A 17,177-nucleotide genomic window follows, 5' to 3' on the forward strand; every position below is an offset into this window, starting at 1 on the left:
GCCTGTGGGCAGCCTGCCACTGTGGGGAGGGCTGGCGACGTGGGCCACACGTGGGGACGGGCAACTGCTGCCTGGCACAGCACTGGCCCGTACCCGAGCTGGGTACCTGCACCCACCGCCGGCTGCTTGGCAAGTGCCTGCTCAACAGCGCGGGAGAGTAGGGGACAGCGATGGGTGTCGCCTGGCGCATAGACGGTGGTTGATAGGACTAAGCAGAGGGACCATAAGGGCTGTCCAGGTCAACCCAGTCAGGAAGCTGCTTCCCAGCTCAGCCTTTTGCTCACAGCTGATCCAGAGCTGACAGACTCGCGGGCGTTTTACTGCCTGAGAAACCTTCTGACATGGCTCTCTGCCAAGCGATGAATGCGGGTTCCTGCAGAAAGGATAACGTGTGGTGCTTCCCCTGGCCTGTTTGCTCAATACTTTTTGCCTGTGGGCCAGCAAAGCTTCGAGGAACCTGAGCTGGAGCATGATTTTAAGAATGCTTTGACTGTGTTGGTAGTTTCGGGGGGAGGGGGTTCATGGGATGACTGATTTCTGCTGTAGCTGCCTGCCCTGGGCTTGCCCAGGGCCGCACATTCAGAGCAAGTCCCTGCATGAGCTGTCTTATCTGGGTGCCTCACGTATCTCGGACAAAGAGGCCATCCCATCTCAGGGTGCTTTGGGGATGGTCCTTTTCCAGTTTGTTTTGTGCATGGACAAAGACAACAGGAAAGGCTTTGGGAAGGGGCTGCCTGGCCATGGAGGAGCCACACACCAGGTGCACCAGCACATGGCTTGTGGGAGAAGCACTGGGTGCGTGAGGCCAGGACGCAGGTGGGATCGGGATGTGTGCTTCTCAGGCAGTTGCATAGTGTGCGGGCCTTTGGCCAAGATTTGTAACCACGTCTCTTCTCCAGGTTTATAGTTCCTTGTCACTCTATTAACTCAAACGAGAGATGTTTACATTGCATAAGTAGCTGGAGCAGTGGATAGTAACCTATCAATTTTAATGACTATTCCCTGACTATTCATAGGCTGTCTTGCAGGACACTAATACCCAAAGCTTCTGGGGCACAAGACACCCAGGGCTTGCTATATTTCAGGAGACTGCAGTTCAACAGCTAATAAAACTGTTAGGTCAAGAACTGTGCGGTCAGGTCTCTGTGGAGTCCTGGCATAAGACCAAATTTCTGCTGATGGGTAGCTCCAGAGGAAAGGACGAGCACTCAGCGAGAGTGGAGGTAAAGGCTCATTGCAGCAGGCTGCCCTAGCAAGGGGCTGCTTTGCCTGCAGGTCACGGGAGGCAGCTCCCACTGGGGACAGGGTTTCAGTGTGGTCTGGCTTGACACTGCTTTTGGGGACACCCACGGAAGCTGTGTCTGGCCTGGGGAGAGGTGTGCAGGGAGATGCAGATTTCCTGACTGAAATGCTCATGTGCTGCAGCGTCCCACTGCGCTGTAACCACTCCTGAGTCACTCCCTCTCTTTCTCTCCACAGTCCATTGATCCGGGGCAGCAGTTCACCTGGGAGAACTCCAACCTGGAAGTGAATAAACCGAAAAACCGCTATGCAAACGTCATCGCCTACGACCACTCACGTGTCATCCTGACCTCCATCGATGGTGAGAGTGACTCCGGAGCGGGCATCCAAGCAAATGGCTGAACCTGGCTGTAGCAGGGGACCACCTTTTTTCCCTGTTCTCAGTAGAGCAGGGGCAAACAGCGTGAGCAAATGTGTGTTCTGGCTGGCCAGAAGAGAGGAAGGGCTCTACAGAGCTGCCCCTGCTTTCCCACTGTCCCCAGGGCAGTGTGGTTGCCTCTTGCTACTGCTGGTGCCAGCAGAGATGTCTGTCCCAGCAGCCTCCCTTCTCACTGCTGGCCCTGCTGTGTGACTTCAGCTGCCTTCCTCGGCACATGGTGGGACATGGCACTGTTAGCCCTACTACCCTCTGTCCCAGCACGGCTGGTAACTTCCTCTGGGACTTGTCGGTGTTTGCTCCCAAGTGTGCAGAGCTGCACAGGATGAGGGGTGCCCCTTCCTCTGGGACATCAGGCTCCACACGTCCCGGTGCTCCATGGGAGATGCATCGGGCCCTGGTGTTCATAGCACTGACCCCCATGGCTCCAAGAACCAGCCCCATGTCTCTGAAGTCTGGGCTAATACTTTTAGTGCCTGCTTTGCAGTCCCCTTGCACACAGAGGAGCTGGAGCCCAGGTACTGAAGCCCAGGCTCACCCATTCCCACTGTTTTATAAATGAGCACCCAGCTCTGCACACCGGAACTGAGCCCACTCATGGGGGATGAGGAAGATGCAGCTAATTAAATGCACCCCTGCTTGGGGAAGAGACTGGGGCCTGGCTTTGCATACAGGTGGCCCCGCAGTCACTAGTCTTTTTTTCTTGGGATGGAAGAGTCTTTTCTAATGCTAATGTACCACTCATCCTCTGCGGGAGGAGGAGGGGGTCCAAGTGATCCCTCACAGTAAGGTCTGTTAAGCAGCAGCAGTTATGCAAAGGCCTGGCATGCCTAGTCACGGGCAAACCCTGTTAGACTGCTGTGGGGTGAGCACATGGGGGAATCCCTGTTTTCCAGCCTGACTCAGTTGCTGTAAGTAGTGTCTGTGTCTTCCTGGGAACCGTTCCCGAAGCACCCTGCCAGGTCCCTGCCGCCCATGCCAAGGGAGCTGGGCGCTGCCCTCCAGCTGCTGCTGCTCCCCCAGAGCAGCCAGGACTTTGTTTCTGCTGGAGAATGCTGGAACCTGTAGAAAATTCCCCAGGACAAAAGGGTGAGGGGGAGACCCCCAGCTTTATTTCCTTCCTCTAATGAAATGCAGATGCTCTCGCCTTGGGAAATAAGGAGATTCCTGCTGCTTTTCCTCTGGGCAGCCCAGGCTGAGCAGGGTTTGGAAACACAGCCCCAGGCCCCTGCTATGCCACATTTATTTTAGTAACTGTGTGTTTGCATTTTAAAGGCCTTTACAAGAAAGTCCTTTCCTTAAAGTGGTGGAGGCAGAGTGGGAGCTGGAGCAGCCTCTGCCAGCAGGCAGCAGAGAGGGGTCTCACACTGAAGAGGGTTTCAGTGGTGGTGGGAGGAAGGTCTCTGGCTCCTCTGGGGTACTTGTCCCTGCAGGAGGGACGGGAGGACATCCCTGCCTGACATCCCTTCCTAACAGAGACAAGCTAATGAAGCAGCCTCATTTTTAAAAGGTGCTGTAGGACCATAACAAATAGCTGGTGAATTTAAGACAATTATTTCAATCAGTTCCTTGAGGCCAAACAAGCTCCTTAATATTCCTGCGTGTGAGTTCCCCTTTGTGTGCGGGTGGCAGCTGTCTCTCTGCTTTGGTGCTGCCTGCTTGTTGCATTAATGTGGGAGTTACAAAGGGTTCTTCTTTGTTCGGCCACCATCCCTGTCCTTTGCAGGATCCCTGGGAGAGATTCTGGCATCACCCTGTAAAGGAGATTTGTCAAGAGCCTTGTGAACACGGCAGCCTCTTCCCCTGCCTGCAGGGCCCAGCAGAGCCATAGGCACAGGGTCATGGGCTATCCCTGGAGTAACACTTCACCCTCTTTGTCCGCAGGGGTCCCAGGCAGTGATTACATCAATGCCAATTACATTGATGGGTATCGGAAGCAGAACGCCTACATCGCCACACAGGGACCTCTGCCAGAAACCCTCAGCGACTTCTGGAGGATGGTGTGGGAACAGAGAACAGCAACTATAGTCATGATGACCAGGCTGGAGGAGAAGTCCAGGGTACAGTGTGTGCTTCCTCTCTTTTCTGGAGCTGGTGGTGCAGGCAGGAGAGAGGGATGGGAACACTTTACAGTGTAAGGGCATCCAGGGAGAGGCAGGTCCAGTGGTGTGGCTCACTGCTGCAGGCACCCCAGCAACAAGTGAGAGGGATACGATAAGCATATCCCTGTGGGGAAAACCGGTGACAAAACCTCCTGTCACCGTGCTGCTCATTAACCCCTGTCTTGCCTGCATGTCTGCATGCACACCCATCCTTTCCCTGGCCACATCACTCATGCCAAAGGGAGAAAGAAAAGCTCTGGGATAGGGAGTGTTGACAGCCCCTGAAAGCCTGGGGGCTGCGTCCCAGAAGCTGAGAAGCTGCAATGGGTAGGTGGTATCAGCAGCATCCTGCAGCCTGGCGGGGCTCTGGCATCTCTGGTGGTGCAGGGGAATGGCTGGCGGGGTCTCATTGCAATAACAAGACTAATTTGTGCCTTGTCCAATGACAACATGTATAAATGATCAACTCATACTGCCGAGATTAGATATTCTGATGTAATGAATGCAAAGCTGCCTGCAGACCATGGGGAAGGCACAAGGTCGAGAGGAAGGAGCAGGAGCCCTCGCTGCAGATGATGCTTATGGTGTCTCATGACAGAGGCTCTTACTCAGCCGCTGAAGCAGGATTTCGTAAGCTGTGACCGAAGTGCCCAGGTGCACCCTTCGGGCAAAGCCTGCCCAAGCAGGAGGCAGGTTCTGCCTCTCGTGATTCAGTTTGTTCCTAAAAGTAAAATTTTAGCAGTGAGCATTTATACTTGCAGAATATTTTAGTGTTGCCATGCCAACGGCAGGAGAAGGGGCCGTGTGCTCAAGCTGTGAAGCACTGGTTATTTTTAGCCCAATAAGCTCGTTCTTGAGAAGCAGAAACTGTCAAGTTTGGGTTTAGTTAAAACTTTTGACCGCATACTTTCCCTCCGTTTCAAAGCTTTAGCACCGAAATGCTCGCAGGAGTGTCCTAGCCCACACTGGCTGGGAGAAAGCAGCTGGAACAATCGATCACCATGGCAAAACAGATCTGCTTTTCCTGCATGTACAAAAATAGGCTTTGTTCATGGGCTTTCCCGGCTCTACAAATGCCCTACAGCCTGCAGGGAAAAATAGTGTTCCTCGGAGACGAGCTGCCTCTAGAGACCCAAGCCCAGCTTTGCACTGTGCTTCCCGCTGCACAGCCCTGCCTGCTCTGTCTGATGGCCGTGCCACCCACCCCAGCCCAAACAGGGAGGTGAATGAACCTGACCCATCCTGCAGCTAAGGGCTTTACACATGGGCTAAGCAAGATCAGAAGCTGCTGATCAGCTGCTTTCTGCAGCTGGGGTTATATGGGGACTTTTTTGTGCCTTCACATTTCGGTGATGGAGAGTATATTTGAAGTACAAGGAAAAGCCCTTTTAGGTTGCCAAGTAAATCCCTGCCTGGAGTCCTGACTCACTTAACTTCTGGGCTGCTTAGTTATGGGAAGGCACTCCAAGGTGCATGTTTCTCGAAGATAGATAACGGGTTTCCTTTGACCCCACAGGCACTTGTCTTTGCCTGAGATGCCTGTGCTGCTGAGCTGTGCATTATCTCCCCCCAGCACGCTCCCTGTCATGTCATCCTGCAATTACCTCCTGCAGTATTGGTTTCTGTCCCAAACATGGTACGTGTGGTCAGGCTTTTGGTGACAGGATGGCCACTGTGACTCCCTGTCAGGGGCAGGGCGTGACCAGAGCCCTCGCAGAAGCTGCAGGTAGCCTGCCTGACCAGGCGTGCTGCCCAGGGGCTCTAGGCTGACCCGACTGGACCCAGATCCCAACATCGCTCCCCAACACCGCTTGCCCATGCCCTGCTGCCTCTTTGTCACATCCCCAGCACTAATGAGAAATGGGCAGTTTTCTCAGGTGCTGCGAGAGAGGGAGGTTGGCAGGGGAAGCAGTGGGGAAGCCCTGCCGCTCCTGGGTCGAGCCAGCCCTGCACAGCAAGGGCTTCCCTGGATGTGTTTGCTGGACTATGTAGGTGCTTCAGGGCACCCACTCACAGAAGGGCCCTGGTGGGGAGCTGGGATGTGGCCTTGCAAGAGATTATTTTCTCTGTGGATTTTGTTGGTTTCTCCAGTATCTTCCAAGACAGGATGGCTTTCAGCCACCCTCCTGCTCTGCTTTTCCTCATACCCCTTTGGTGATGGCTAGAGCTCACTCAGGAGCACACCTTTTCAGGACCAAGGAAGATCCCAGTCACTGCCCAGTGCTCCCAGCTGTCAGCATGGTCACTGTTCTACAGTTTACTCCGCTCCAGAGCCTTCAGACCTCATCTGATGCAACCCCTTGGGTCCCTGCAGCATTGCTGCATGCTGAGGCTCACACTGCTGCGGGACAGCCGTGCTCCAGGCAGTCACATGGTGTCATGGCGTTACCCACGGGTGACCTTGCTTGAAAGTCCACTTGCCCAGGGACTTCGGTGCAGGCATGTGACTGTCTATCCAGCTGCAGAGCCTGGGGTGGGCAGCAGGGCCTCATGGCAAGACGCACAGTGCAGAGCAGGCTCTGCCGCCTGCCCAGGCGAGCTGCCCAAGCCCCCCTCAGCAGTGCTGTGTGTAGATAAGCCGACCGGGACCAGCAGCAGATTTGCAGCCCTGTAGGGGTGACACTGCTTTAAAGGGCTCCTGAGCTGCAGGGGGAAAAAATCTTTAAAGAGCATCAGCTTTTATGGTCTGCAATTTTAGCTGGCTTGATGGTCCAAATCATCGTCCCTTTTTCATGTTTTCACAAAGCGAGAGGCACATAAAGGATAGAAATGGCTGGATTGTGCAATTTAGCTGCCTTCAAAGCTTTACAATCAGTTTCAGAATCATTTGGTGGCAGTTCAGACACACATTGTAGATTAGCTTTCCTGAAGCTGTGAGTGTGGCGTGTTCCAGCCGGGGTGTGTTGCACGAGAGAGGTATTAAAGCAGGATTTCTCCTACCCTGGGCTATCCCCAAGAGCCCGGCAGAGCGAGGTCTCCCAGAGCAGCACCATGGCTTGTTCTGTCCCAGCCCGGAGCACCAAGCAGCCATCCCTGGGGTGTGATGTCCCCTGGCACCTCGTGTCCCCAGGCAGGGGTGCAAAGAGGCTGGTGCTCAAGGGCTCTGGGGAAGAGGGGCCTGGCAGCCACGTCCCGCTCCAGCCCTCTTGCTGGCAGCGATGCCATCTGGAGCTTGTGAGCGGGGCCAGGAGCAGAGCACAGCTCTCGAGCTGAGGAGAGGTGCCCGGCTGCTCTTGGGCACAGGGCATCAAAGGGGAGGGACAGGAACCACTCAGCAAAGCTGCAGTAAATGGCCGTTCAGGACATTACTGTGCTCCTTAAGTTAATGAGAAGCAAGCACTGCCAGAAGAAAACATCTCTTACCTGCATTAGTGCCACAGCGCATCGGTTTCAGCATAAAATTTACAGAGCTTGAAAATGGGGCATAAACATTATGGGTAAATTTGGCAGAAAATGTGACTGACTCTTATCTGGTCGTGAATAAATAATTTTCAATTACCAGCCCAGGCACTGCTATTATCCCGCACAGGGAACTCCTCTGAAGTTTGTTTTGTGCTTGAGCACACGTGGCCCTGTAGCACGTGGGTGGCAGGAGGGGACCACTCTCCCCAAGGTGTGAGCTCAGGCACAGGGACATGCTGTGCTGCTTCTCTGCAACGTCCTCTGCAAACCACACCAAGGGTGACACAGCAAGCGGCTGTCCCCAGCACTTGCAGGGTGCCATTCTGCCCTCACCTCCTTTAGAGAGGGGTCACATCATCCCTGAGCCAGGCAAGGCAAACTCAGGTGGCCAGAGGTGCAGCTGCCACCCGCTTGTGAGGATAGGGTCAGGTCAGCTGTGAAATAAGGTTTGTGACCTCCAAGTTGTTCACTCTGCGGCTGGTCAGTGTAAAATAACAGGCTGCTCTGTGCCAAGCGAGGAAGAGATTTGCGCAGGGCCTGCCACGCTGGGAGCTCAGATCCAAGGCAGCACCGCAGCCTGAATGACAGGAGACCCTGGGCAGGAGGCAGCAGAGCTGCTTGGGGTGTGCAGGCACCTGCAGTACCCCATCGGGCAGCCTTGCTCTGGGCACTTCTGCCAGGGCAGGCCTTACTGAGAGAAGACCCCAAAAAAGCAGGGACGGATGCATCCTCTGACCCCAGGTTGCTGCACTCCAGCAGCCAGAGTGCAGGATGAGAGCTCGTAGCTCTCACAAGCTCCACCCTGCTTAAAGTGCCTTCAATTAAAAGACAGAACTTCATTGATTTCTAATTAAGCCTGTTGTTTCCCTTCCCACACATTCCCCTGTAAACATGCTCTGCTAATAATTAAGTTTACTATTCCTTGACAAGCACAGATGATCTTCCATTCACTCCTCTCTCCTAGGGCGAGAAACCATTTTCAGTGCAGTGCATATGGGTGGGAGTGAAATCTTCCTCCTCTCAGCCAGGCACCACGGCTCTGCGGGGCAGGGGAACCGGACACCAGATGAAATGGGGATGCTCAGGGTCCCAAATTAAATAGGGAGCTCGGGGATGGAGAGAACAAAACCGGAGGAGTAGTTTGCAAATGCTGAACTGTGAAGAGGAGGAGGAGGGCAACAGCAGGGGAGAAGGGAGGGATGCACAGGGAGATGAAGGGGGCAGAGGGATGGGGCCCTGGGGATGTGTTAGGGCTCTCTGCCAAGTGGGCTGTAGCAGAAGCCCTGACAAGTAGCTCAAGTGTTCTGGCTGCGGGGTTGGGAGGGGGAGAGAAGGGTGCTGCAGGGCAGGGGGTGTCTAGGGAGCAGTGGTGTTTTTGTGATGGGGCAGTGCTGGCTGCAGGAAGGAGTTGAAGGGATGGTTTGACCACAGTCTGTGTCTTCTTGCAGAGGGAGAACGTGTTGTGTCTGTGTCTGAGCTGGCATCTGTGTCTTGCTGCAGAGCAGTTTTTGAAACACCTGGGAGATGCAGATTTCCAGGGATGTGCCACCTGCCAGAAGGGCAGGTTGGCGTCTCGTAGGGATGCTCAATGCACTTGAGCCTACGGCAGTGCAGGAAGGGTGGCAGGGTCAGCCCCGTGGACACAGCACCCAGGCTGGAGGCCTGGCATGGGCTGTGTCCCATCTTTCACCAGGGTTGTTTGCTGCCTGGGGGCCATGCTGGCAGGGGCACCCTGGGGACCACAGATGTTACAGGGAAAGGTAGTGCCTGTTGTATTGTTACGTACCATGTTGGACTCAGAGGTGTGTCCTGTCTCAGCTCAGTGCTGTGGGTTGAGGACTTTGGGCTAGGGTGGCAGGGAGCTGCGGGGGGATACAGGCTAGATCTCCCTCACCTCAGCTGCCTTTTGAGCAGAGCCTTCCCCAGGGGAACCACGGCTTCCCCTGCCCTGCTTCACCATCTCTCCTCCCACCAACCGGCAGCTGCCAACCTTCTTTCCATCCAGGCGGAGCTCAGGCAGGGGGATGCAGCAAGCACAGCCCCAAAGACCCCCATCTTCCCAAACAGGGGGCAGAGAAGAAAAATTACGGCAGGCACGAATCACTGCTAGCAATTGCTGCTGACTGTGTTCGTACCTGGTGCTGCTCTTGCTGCTGTGTCTGGTGGCCTGGCCCCCTTCGCCGCTTCCTACCAGTGGCTCTAGGAAAAAAAAATCCCTGTTTGAATATGAATCTTGTGGAAAGGAGCCCAGGGTGTGCTGCCTTTCTGCTGGGGATTGGGACACTCCGGGAGAAGGAAATCTGGGTGTTTGGGGCCTCCTGCACAGAGGCTCTTTTCTGTCTTTACCCTTTGAAGCTCAGAGCCCTGTTCCTCACCCCAAATGCCCCAGCCAGCAGCCAAGCACTGACTCTTTCTCCTCTCCTCCCCACAGGTAAAGTGTGACCAGTACTGGCCAAGCCGGGGTACGGAAACCTATGGGATGATCCAGGTGACGCTGCTGGACACAGTTGAGCTGGCAACCTACACCGTCCGCACCTTTGCACTGTACAAGGTATGGTGCTGGCTGGGCTGTTCCTGCTCCAGGTAATGCAGAGACGCTCCCCGATGCTACAGGGTGCTGCACGGCACACAGGCAGAGGCCACCAGCTGTGCCTGGCTTGGCCAAACATGTGGCTAGTCCACACATGGGCCATTTCTCACAGCTGGGCTGCAGCGGGAGACAGGCTGCAGGTTGTGTATCTGGCCACCACTGGATTTTGGCCAGGATGCCTGATGCTCTTCTGTGTGCATTCAGACCCTGTGATGGGCCCCAGAGCAGGGGCCGTGCTTGCCTCTGGCGAGTGTACAGGTAACAGCTGTCCTCCCATTAGAGGGACAACATGGGAAGCAGTGAATTTTTAGCACTCCTGTCACTAATAATGCAGATAGAGGGGCCGTGCTGACGTGTGCGCAAGCCCTTCTCTCCTGCCTGCTGCGTACCTCATTAGCGTTTGGAAATCCTGGGGGCAGCGCTCGCAGCACTGTCACGGCAATGCAAACAGTGCAGCGGGCTGCCTCTATGCCTGACTGGGTCTGGGCCACGCCGGCAGAGAGCACAGCTTGTGCGATGGGGACACGCTCACGCCCCAGGGAGGCATCTCTTCCCCAGCAGTCACCCAGCCAGTCCTACCGCATTGCTGCACAGATCACTCAGCCAAGCTGAGATCAGAGACAGGAGCAGGGCAGTGTCTGCAGACAGGGGCTGATCGGCCATCCCATGATGCAGAGGAGCAGGGAGGGAACTGGCTGTTGTGGCCCTTCCATGCCCTGTGCCCATTTTCCCCTGAACGTGCAGTGAGTACGTAGGGAGTGACCCCAAGCTGTGCAGAAAGGAGTCTTTCACCCTCCCTTCAGTCTGCTCTGCTCCTGCTGAGCTGCTCTGCTCTGCTCAGCTGGCTTTCGACAGAGCATCTGTGTGTACAGAAGCCTTGTAAGAAGCCTACATTTTGCCTCCAAATTTTCAGTGGCAAAAGCCCAATACATGCATGGTCACACGCAGCATTATGTGCCTGTTGTTACCCAGCCAGCTAGGTACCTTGATACCCCGTCAGTGGGTTCCCCTCCTAGGACGAGACTGCTCTTATGCAAAACCACTCCTCTTTGTCTTCAACAGAATGGCTCCAGTGAGAAGCGAGAGCTGCGACAGTTCCAGTTCATGGCTTGGCCCGATCACGGGGTACCAGAATACCCTACCCCGATCCTAGCTTTCCTGCGGCGGGTCAAGGCCTGTAACCCACCAGATGCTGGGCCCATGGTTGTCCATTGCAGGTAGGACTGTGCACCTGGACATGTGCCTTCTGGCTGCAGGAGCTTTAACCTGTCCAGCTAAAGGCATAGTTTCCTTTTCCTGCAGGGAAGGTTTCATGGCAGCATTACCTGCACTGCATGCTTGGGCTGGGAACAGGACAGCAACCAGCAGCGGTAATGCAGTGGTGACATTTGTATTGCTACTGCTCTGACATATTAAACAGCACTGCTGTATGGAGAGCCTCAGAAAACACTTTTTTCCCTGCAAAACTGCAAGTACTATTTAAAAATGAAGTGATCTGTGCCCAGCGTGAGTAGGTGGTACCTTTCAGAGGCACATCATTGACAGGCATGTATGCAGTGACCTCTACAAACATTCATACGTAGTATTTACAGTAGAATTCTTTCGCAGGGTAGAAAGGCAGCTCTTTAAGCAAAATATTAGTCTACTACGGTTCAGCATCTTATCCAGGGAAGATTTATCTGTACCAGCCAAGTGGGGACTATTACTGAACAAACCACTCCATCATTGCTGTTCCAGCATACGCCTTACCAGCAGTGTTTAATGCTCTTCTTTCATGCTCTGTTTCAGATGGGAGTAGGGTATAATTAACACACAAACAAGCTGTATTAAAGCCCTGTTAAGGATCTGACTTGCACCATAAATGAGGAAATGTCTAGTGCCCTATCTCTGCTTGTGTTTACATGTCACGACAGCGTGTCTGTTGTTTTCAGGGTGCTTTCAGGGTGAGTAGTTTGGGGATTGCTACTGCCCTTCCAACAGACTTGGAGAGGCATCCGGTGCTCGAGCAAAGGGCTCAGCGTAGTGTGTGTGACCTCACCTTTCTGCTTTCCACCCTTGAGCTGGCTGGTCTCGTTTTACAGGTTAGGAAACAGTGACCCAGGTTAGGGGACAAACAGGCTTGAAATTATGGGCTTCACTGGTGCCAGGGCCCAGCCTGGACTTCAAGTCTTCTGACTTCATGCACGTACACTGTCACTCTCCTGCCTGTTAAACACATTTCTCCTTCTCTTGTGGCGGTGCTGCCAGCCACCGCAGGGACCAGCAGAGTGACACCATGTCCTTTCCGCTCCATCAGTGAAAGGGGGACAGCAGAAGGGCTGAGTAGCCTCCCACATTCTCCAGTGCCTCTCTCCCTCGCTCCTCCTGTCACCTCTTGTTTGGGGCACAGCTCGTTAGCCCTCAGTGTGGGGAGCAGCCTTTACTCCCTTTTGTGCGCTCTAGGTCTGGGTGCTCTCTTAAGCAAGAGCAGAGCTCGGGTGGCACCTGTAGGAGACAGTGTCATCTCAGGCCACGTGCTTTGTTCCCACAGTGCTGGCGTGGGCCGAACTGGTTGCTTCATTGTCATTGATGCCATGCTGGAGCGGATGAAGCATGAGAAGACCGTGGACATCTACGGCCATGTGACATGCATGCGCTCTCAGCGCAACTACATGGTGCAGACAGAGGACCAGTACATCTTCATCCACGAGGCCTTGCTGGAGGCAGCCACGTGTGGCAATACCGAGGTGCCTGCACGCAACCTCTTTGCTCACATCCAGAAGCTGACCCAGGTGCCACCAGGCGAGAGCGTTACTGCAATGGAGCTGGAATTCAAGGTTGGTGGCAGAGCCCCAGCATCCCCCTTCCCTGGCACCCTGTCTCTGCCCGCACAGCCCCACCAAGCCGTTCGTCCAGGGCTTGGGAGAGGGGAGCCATGGATTGGTACAGACAGTTATTGTTTTGTGTGTTTCTAAACCAGGTAGGCAGTGATTTAAAATACATTTGAATTGTAAAGCTTGTGTCGGCCATGGTCCCCCCTGGATTGGCAGCTTCTGGGGAGGATATAAAAGGCAGATGGATGCGCAGTTCTCAGCAGCACGTTCTGCTCTAGGTTCACTGTGCGGCAGGAGCTGCATCTGAAATCAGATGCAGATCGTGTTAGTGATAATTGATGTTACTGTGAACAACTTGTCTGGAAACAGGTCCAATTTAAATATGTGAGACGTTTTATAGCCTCATTTCTTCAATGCTGAGCTCTGCTATCTTTTAACCACCTCGACACCAAGCCTCAGTGTCTAGAATTGGTGAAGGCAGTGTTTTAAGGCACACTGTTTTTAAGAAGCCAAGCCCACATTTTGCTATCTGTATCTGTGAATGCCAACTGCAGATATTTATTACAGCCTTGGAGATGGAAGTGAGCTCTGGTAAGTACCCATATTCTCAGATGAGGTGCATTAGTCCACTGAACTTATGCAGGGGAATATAGCTCATGCAGGGAGGCAGCAGACCTTGCAGGCTGTGAAATGAACTGCAGCAATACAGCTTCACCCTGGGGATTCCCTCCAAGTGACAAAAGAACAGGAGAGGCAAAATATTGACTTACTGCGTAAACTGGGAATAGCTGAGCAGCTCTGTTCTGTGGTACCAGAGCTGCTGGTGTCCTGGGCTTGGAACAGTAGAACATGCTGCATTAGTATCTCATGGTGACACCTGCCCTGAGAAACCCCTCAAGAGGGCCACAGAGTTAGGCTCAACTCTAGCAACTCTGTTGTAAGAAAGACAAAAATTTGATTTTTTTCCAAGAGTCTCCTTAGAACAGTAATAAAATTTGCCCCTCTCTGTGCCCTGGCAGTGTCCACTGCGTGGGAAACCCTGGGGAGCAGGGTATGGGAGGGCCTCACATGGCTGCATCACTCTCCAAAGAGCAACCCTGTCCTGCAGGGAGCCTCTGCCAAGGACCAGCTGCCACACATAGAAAGAAGGATGGCTCTGGAGACGCTGCAGAGAGTCTTTTGAGGAAGGGAAAAAAAAAAGGAAATAAAAAGGGGAAAAAAAAAAAAAAAGGGACTTCTGTTTTAATGTCTCACCAGCAGATCTAAGTAACACATTTACCATTACTCCAGTTTACATGGCTCAAAGAGAACCATAAAATGTCTCACAGTAACCCAAAATAGATCTTCTTTGCCTAAAACTGTCACAATTCTCACATTTTTCTTGGGTTCTTCTGGGGTGAGAAGTAAATAGCAACACATTGTTGGAAGGTGGAAAGCTTTCCTTCCCTGACAGGCGTGCATCCCTGGTTCAGTGAGGTACAAAGCTTCCTGTCCCGGCCCTTTGTGGGTCAGAGAGCTGCTGTGGGTCTCCACTCCGCAATGTGTGGCTTTGGGTCTGTGCCAGCAGGTCAGCGCAGGTGGTTCCCCTGCTGTCACCTACAGCTGTGCACCCAAAGCCAGCCACGAGGCCGTGCCATGCCTAGGTGTGCAGTGCCATGGCAGAGGGGCCGACGCGGTGCTGAAAAACAGACTGATGACTGTGAAATAGAGCAGCTGGGTGCAGCCTCCTCAGAACATGGTGGCAGAGCCCTTCATCTAGTCCGGAAAGACCTGGCCCCCAGCGACTGTCCCTTGATCAGAGGAGGGAGAGTGGCTGCATGATCAGAGGGACTCCTGCCTGCCCTGCTGCCAGGGTCCCGATTCTGCCCCCAGACTGCTGCATCTGCAGCAGGGGTCTGACATGTCTCCTCCTGGAGATGGAGACTGGCTGGATGGCGGAGCCCAGAGAGTGGTGGTGAATGGGGCAAAGTCCAACCGGCGGCCAGTCACTAGCGGTGTTCCCCAGGGCTCAGTTCTGGGGCCGGTGCTGTTCAATATCTTTGTAGATGATCTAGACGTAGGGATTGAGTGCACCCTCAGCAAATTTGCAGATGACACCAAGCTGGGTGGCAGTGTCGATCTGCTGGAGGGTAGGAAGGACCTACAGAGGGATCTGGACAGGTTAGATAGATGGGCCGAGACCAGCGGCATGAGGTTCAACAAGAACAAGTGCCGGGTCTTACACTTTGGCCACAACAACCCCATGCAGCGCTCCAGGCTGGGGGAAGAGTGGTTAGAAAGCAGCCCAGTGGAAAGAGACCTGGGGGTGCTGATCGACAGCCGGCTAAACATGAGCCAGCAGTGTGCCCAGGTGGCCAAGAAGGCCAATGGCATCCTGGCCTCTATTAGGAATAGTGTAGCCAGCCGGTCTAGGGAAGCGATCGTCCCTCTGTTGGGAGCGAGTCCAGAGGAGGGCGACCAAGCTGGTGAAGGGTCTGGAGGGTATGACCTACGAGGAACGGCTGAAGGAGCTGGGGTTGTTTAGCCTGGAGAAGAGGAGGCTCAGAGATGACCTTATTGCAGTCTACAACTACCTGAAGGGAGGTTGTAGCAGAGTGGGAGTCGACCTCTTCTCCCAGGCAACTAGCGATAGGACAAGAGGACATAGCCTCAAGCTTCACGAGGGGAGGTTCAGGTTAGACATTAGGAAGGATTTGTTCTCAGAAAGGGTCATTAGACATTGGAACGGGCTGCCCAGGGAGGTGGTGGAGTCACCATCTCTGGATGTGTTTAAGAAAAGACTGGACATGGCACTTAGTGTCACGGTCTAGTTGACATGGTGGTGTCAGGGCAATGGTTGGACTGGATGATCCCAGAGGTCTCTTCCAACCTGGTTGACTGTGTGATTCTGTGATTCCTCTTTCAGCTGCTGGCCAACTCTAAAGCACATACCTCACGTTTCATCAGTGCCAACCTCCCGTGCAACAAATTCAAGAACCGCCTCGTGAACATCATGCCATACGAGCTGACAAGAGTCTGTCTGCAGCCCATCCGGGGTGTCGAGGGCTCCGATTACATCAATGCCAGCTTCATAGATGGGTACAGGTAAGGGCCACCTTAGGTGCCTGGGCCAGCCCATCCTGCCTGCTTGGGAACCTTGGCAGAGCTGCCTTCTCCTCTTTCCCAAGGACTGGTCCTGGCTGCCTAGAGGTGGGCTGGGGATCACTTTGTTGCATTTTATCTATTTGCATCTTCTCAGACGCTCCAATGCCTATAGTTACCATGTGTGAAGACTTCTAGTGAGTGAGCGCTGCCAGGCTGGCTTGTGTTGCTGTAGGCACATGCCCACGTGGCTGGGGTGGGAAGCTGTGCTGGCTCCTGCGGAGGTTTATAGGATCTTTTGGTAGGCATCCCTGGGCATGTGGTTTGTATCTGCAGCACCTAACGCAAAGCTGCCCCCCCTCACTAGGTGTAGCAACCCGAGGTAGAAGTGTGCTTGCGCTGCATGGCTGATCCAGGCAGCAGCCCAAGGCTCATTGTCCCATGTGTTGGTTCTGGGGGGAGTCAGGCAGGGTTGGTGCTGGACACTGGCGAGCCCGTCACTGGGTTCTGCTCCCCAGGATACCTCTTAGAAAGCACAAATTAAGATCTAGTAGGGCAATAATACTTATGGTTTCTGTATCTATCTGCTGGTATCACACTCTCAGATGCTAAGTGCCAGGAGAGGAGAATGCAGGGAAACAGCCCAGTGGCCACATCTCCTTCCCAGCCAATCCCCAGACAATAATCCAGACCGAATCCCAACAACGCGCATACAAGGCTCATTCCTGTCATCTCTCTGTGCACCGTTGCAGTAGGGTCACCCAGTGCAGGAGTGGGGGATACAATGATGGATGTGGCACACTCCCCCTCCAGCTTGGCTCTGCCCAAATGCTTCTGATGGGCTGCTGACCTCCCCGGAGCAACAGGCACTGCCAAAGGGAACAGATGCTGGTGCAGCCAGGCCAGCAGCTCTCTGCCTCTGTCCCTGCTCCAGCAGCTGAGTCCGGGAACGGTTCCCAAGGGGAAGGGCTACGTGGAGGCAAGAGTGGGCAGGGAGCAGCTGGGGAGCAACCCTGGGAGCGTCCTGACACAGCAAAACCACAGCGAGCCAGGCTCCCTCGGGGTGGGACAGAGTAATGGGGAAGGATGAAGGGGCTGGAGAAAAGCTGCCACGGAGCAGTCTCCGCTCCCTCCTGCCCGCGTGGCTCCGCGCCGTCCAGCACCGCGTCATTAACATGGCCGCTTGCCGGCGCGCTGGCCCTGGCAGCCCCGTGCCTGACAGGCGGGCTGCAGCCCCAGAGCCCTGGCTCCAGAGCTGATTAAGAGCGATGCTGGTTTTGCCCCTCGGTGATGCTGCGGAGGGAGGGCTGCCAGCACAGCAGGTGGTACCATTTCATGTACTACCTACCCCATCCCTGAAGAGTGCTGGTACCTCTTCCTGTCCTTTCCTTTGAACCGAGCAATCTTCTCGGTATTATCTAGAGAGATCAGTTGGCCCAAGGTCCTGCAGACATCACTGATGCTGCATCTTTATTAGCTCTTTTGTTTCGTTCTGAACCCTCACTCCCTGC

At 54.3% G+C, this 17,177-nt stretch overlaps 1 protein-coding gene across 1 annotated transcript in view; it reads left to right on the forward strand.

Moving 5' to 3' along the window:
- The window catches only part of PTPRF (protein tyrosine phosphatase receptor type F), a 255,569-nt gene that overhangs the window by 233,858 nt on the left and 4,534 nt on the right, over positions 1-17,177 (forward strand). The window contains exons 24-29 of the mRNA XM_068406730.1: positions 1,480-1,603; positions 3,563-3,738; positions 9,614-9,733; positions 10,835-10,989; positions 12,303-12,588; positions 15,491-15,669. Coding sequence (XP_068262831.1) covers positions 1,480-1,603; positions 3,563-3,738; positions 9,614-9,733; positions 10,835-10,989; positions 12,303-12,588; positions 15,491-15,669 — 1,040 coding nt within the window. The remainder of the gene's footprint in view (positions 1-1,479; positions 1,604-3,562; positions 3,739-9,613; positions 9,734-10,834; positions 10,990-12,302; positions 12,589-15,490; positions 15,670-17,177) is intronic.

Source organism: Nyctibius grandis, chromosome 8, assembly GCF_013368605.1.
Source record: "Nyctibius grandis isolate bNycGra1 chromosome 8, bNycGra1.pri, whole genome shotgun sequence".
NCBI lineage: Eukaryota > Metazoa > Chordata > Aves > Nyctibiiformes > Nyctibiidae > Nyctibius > Nyctibius grandis.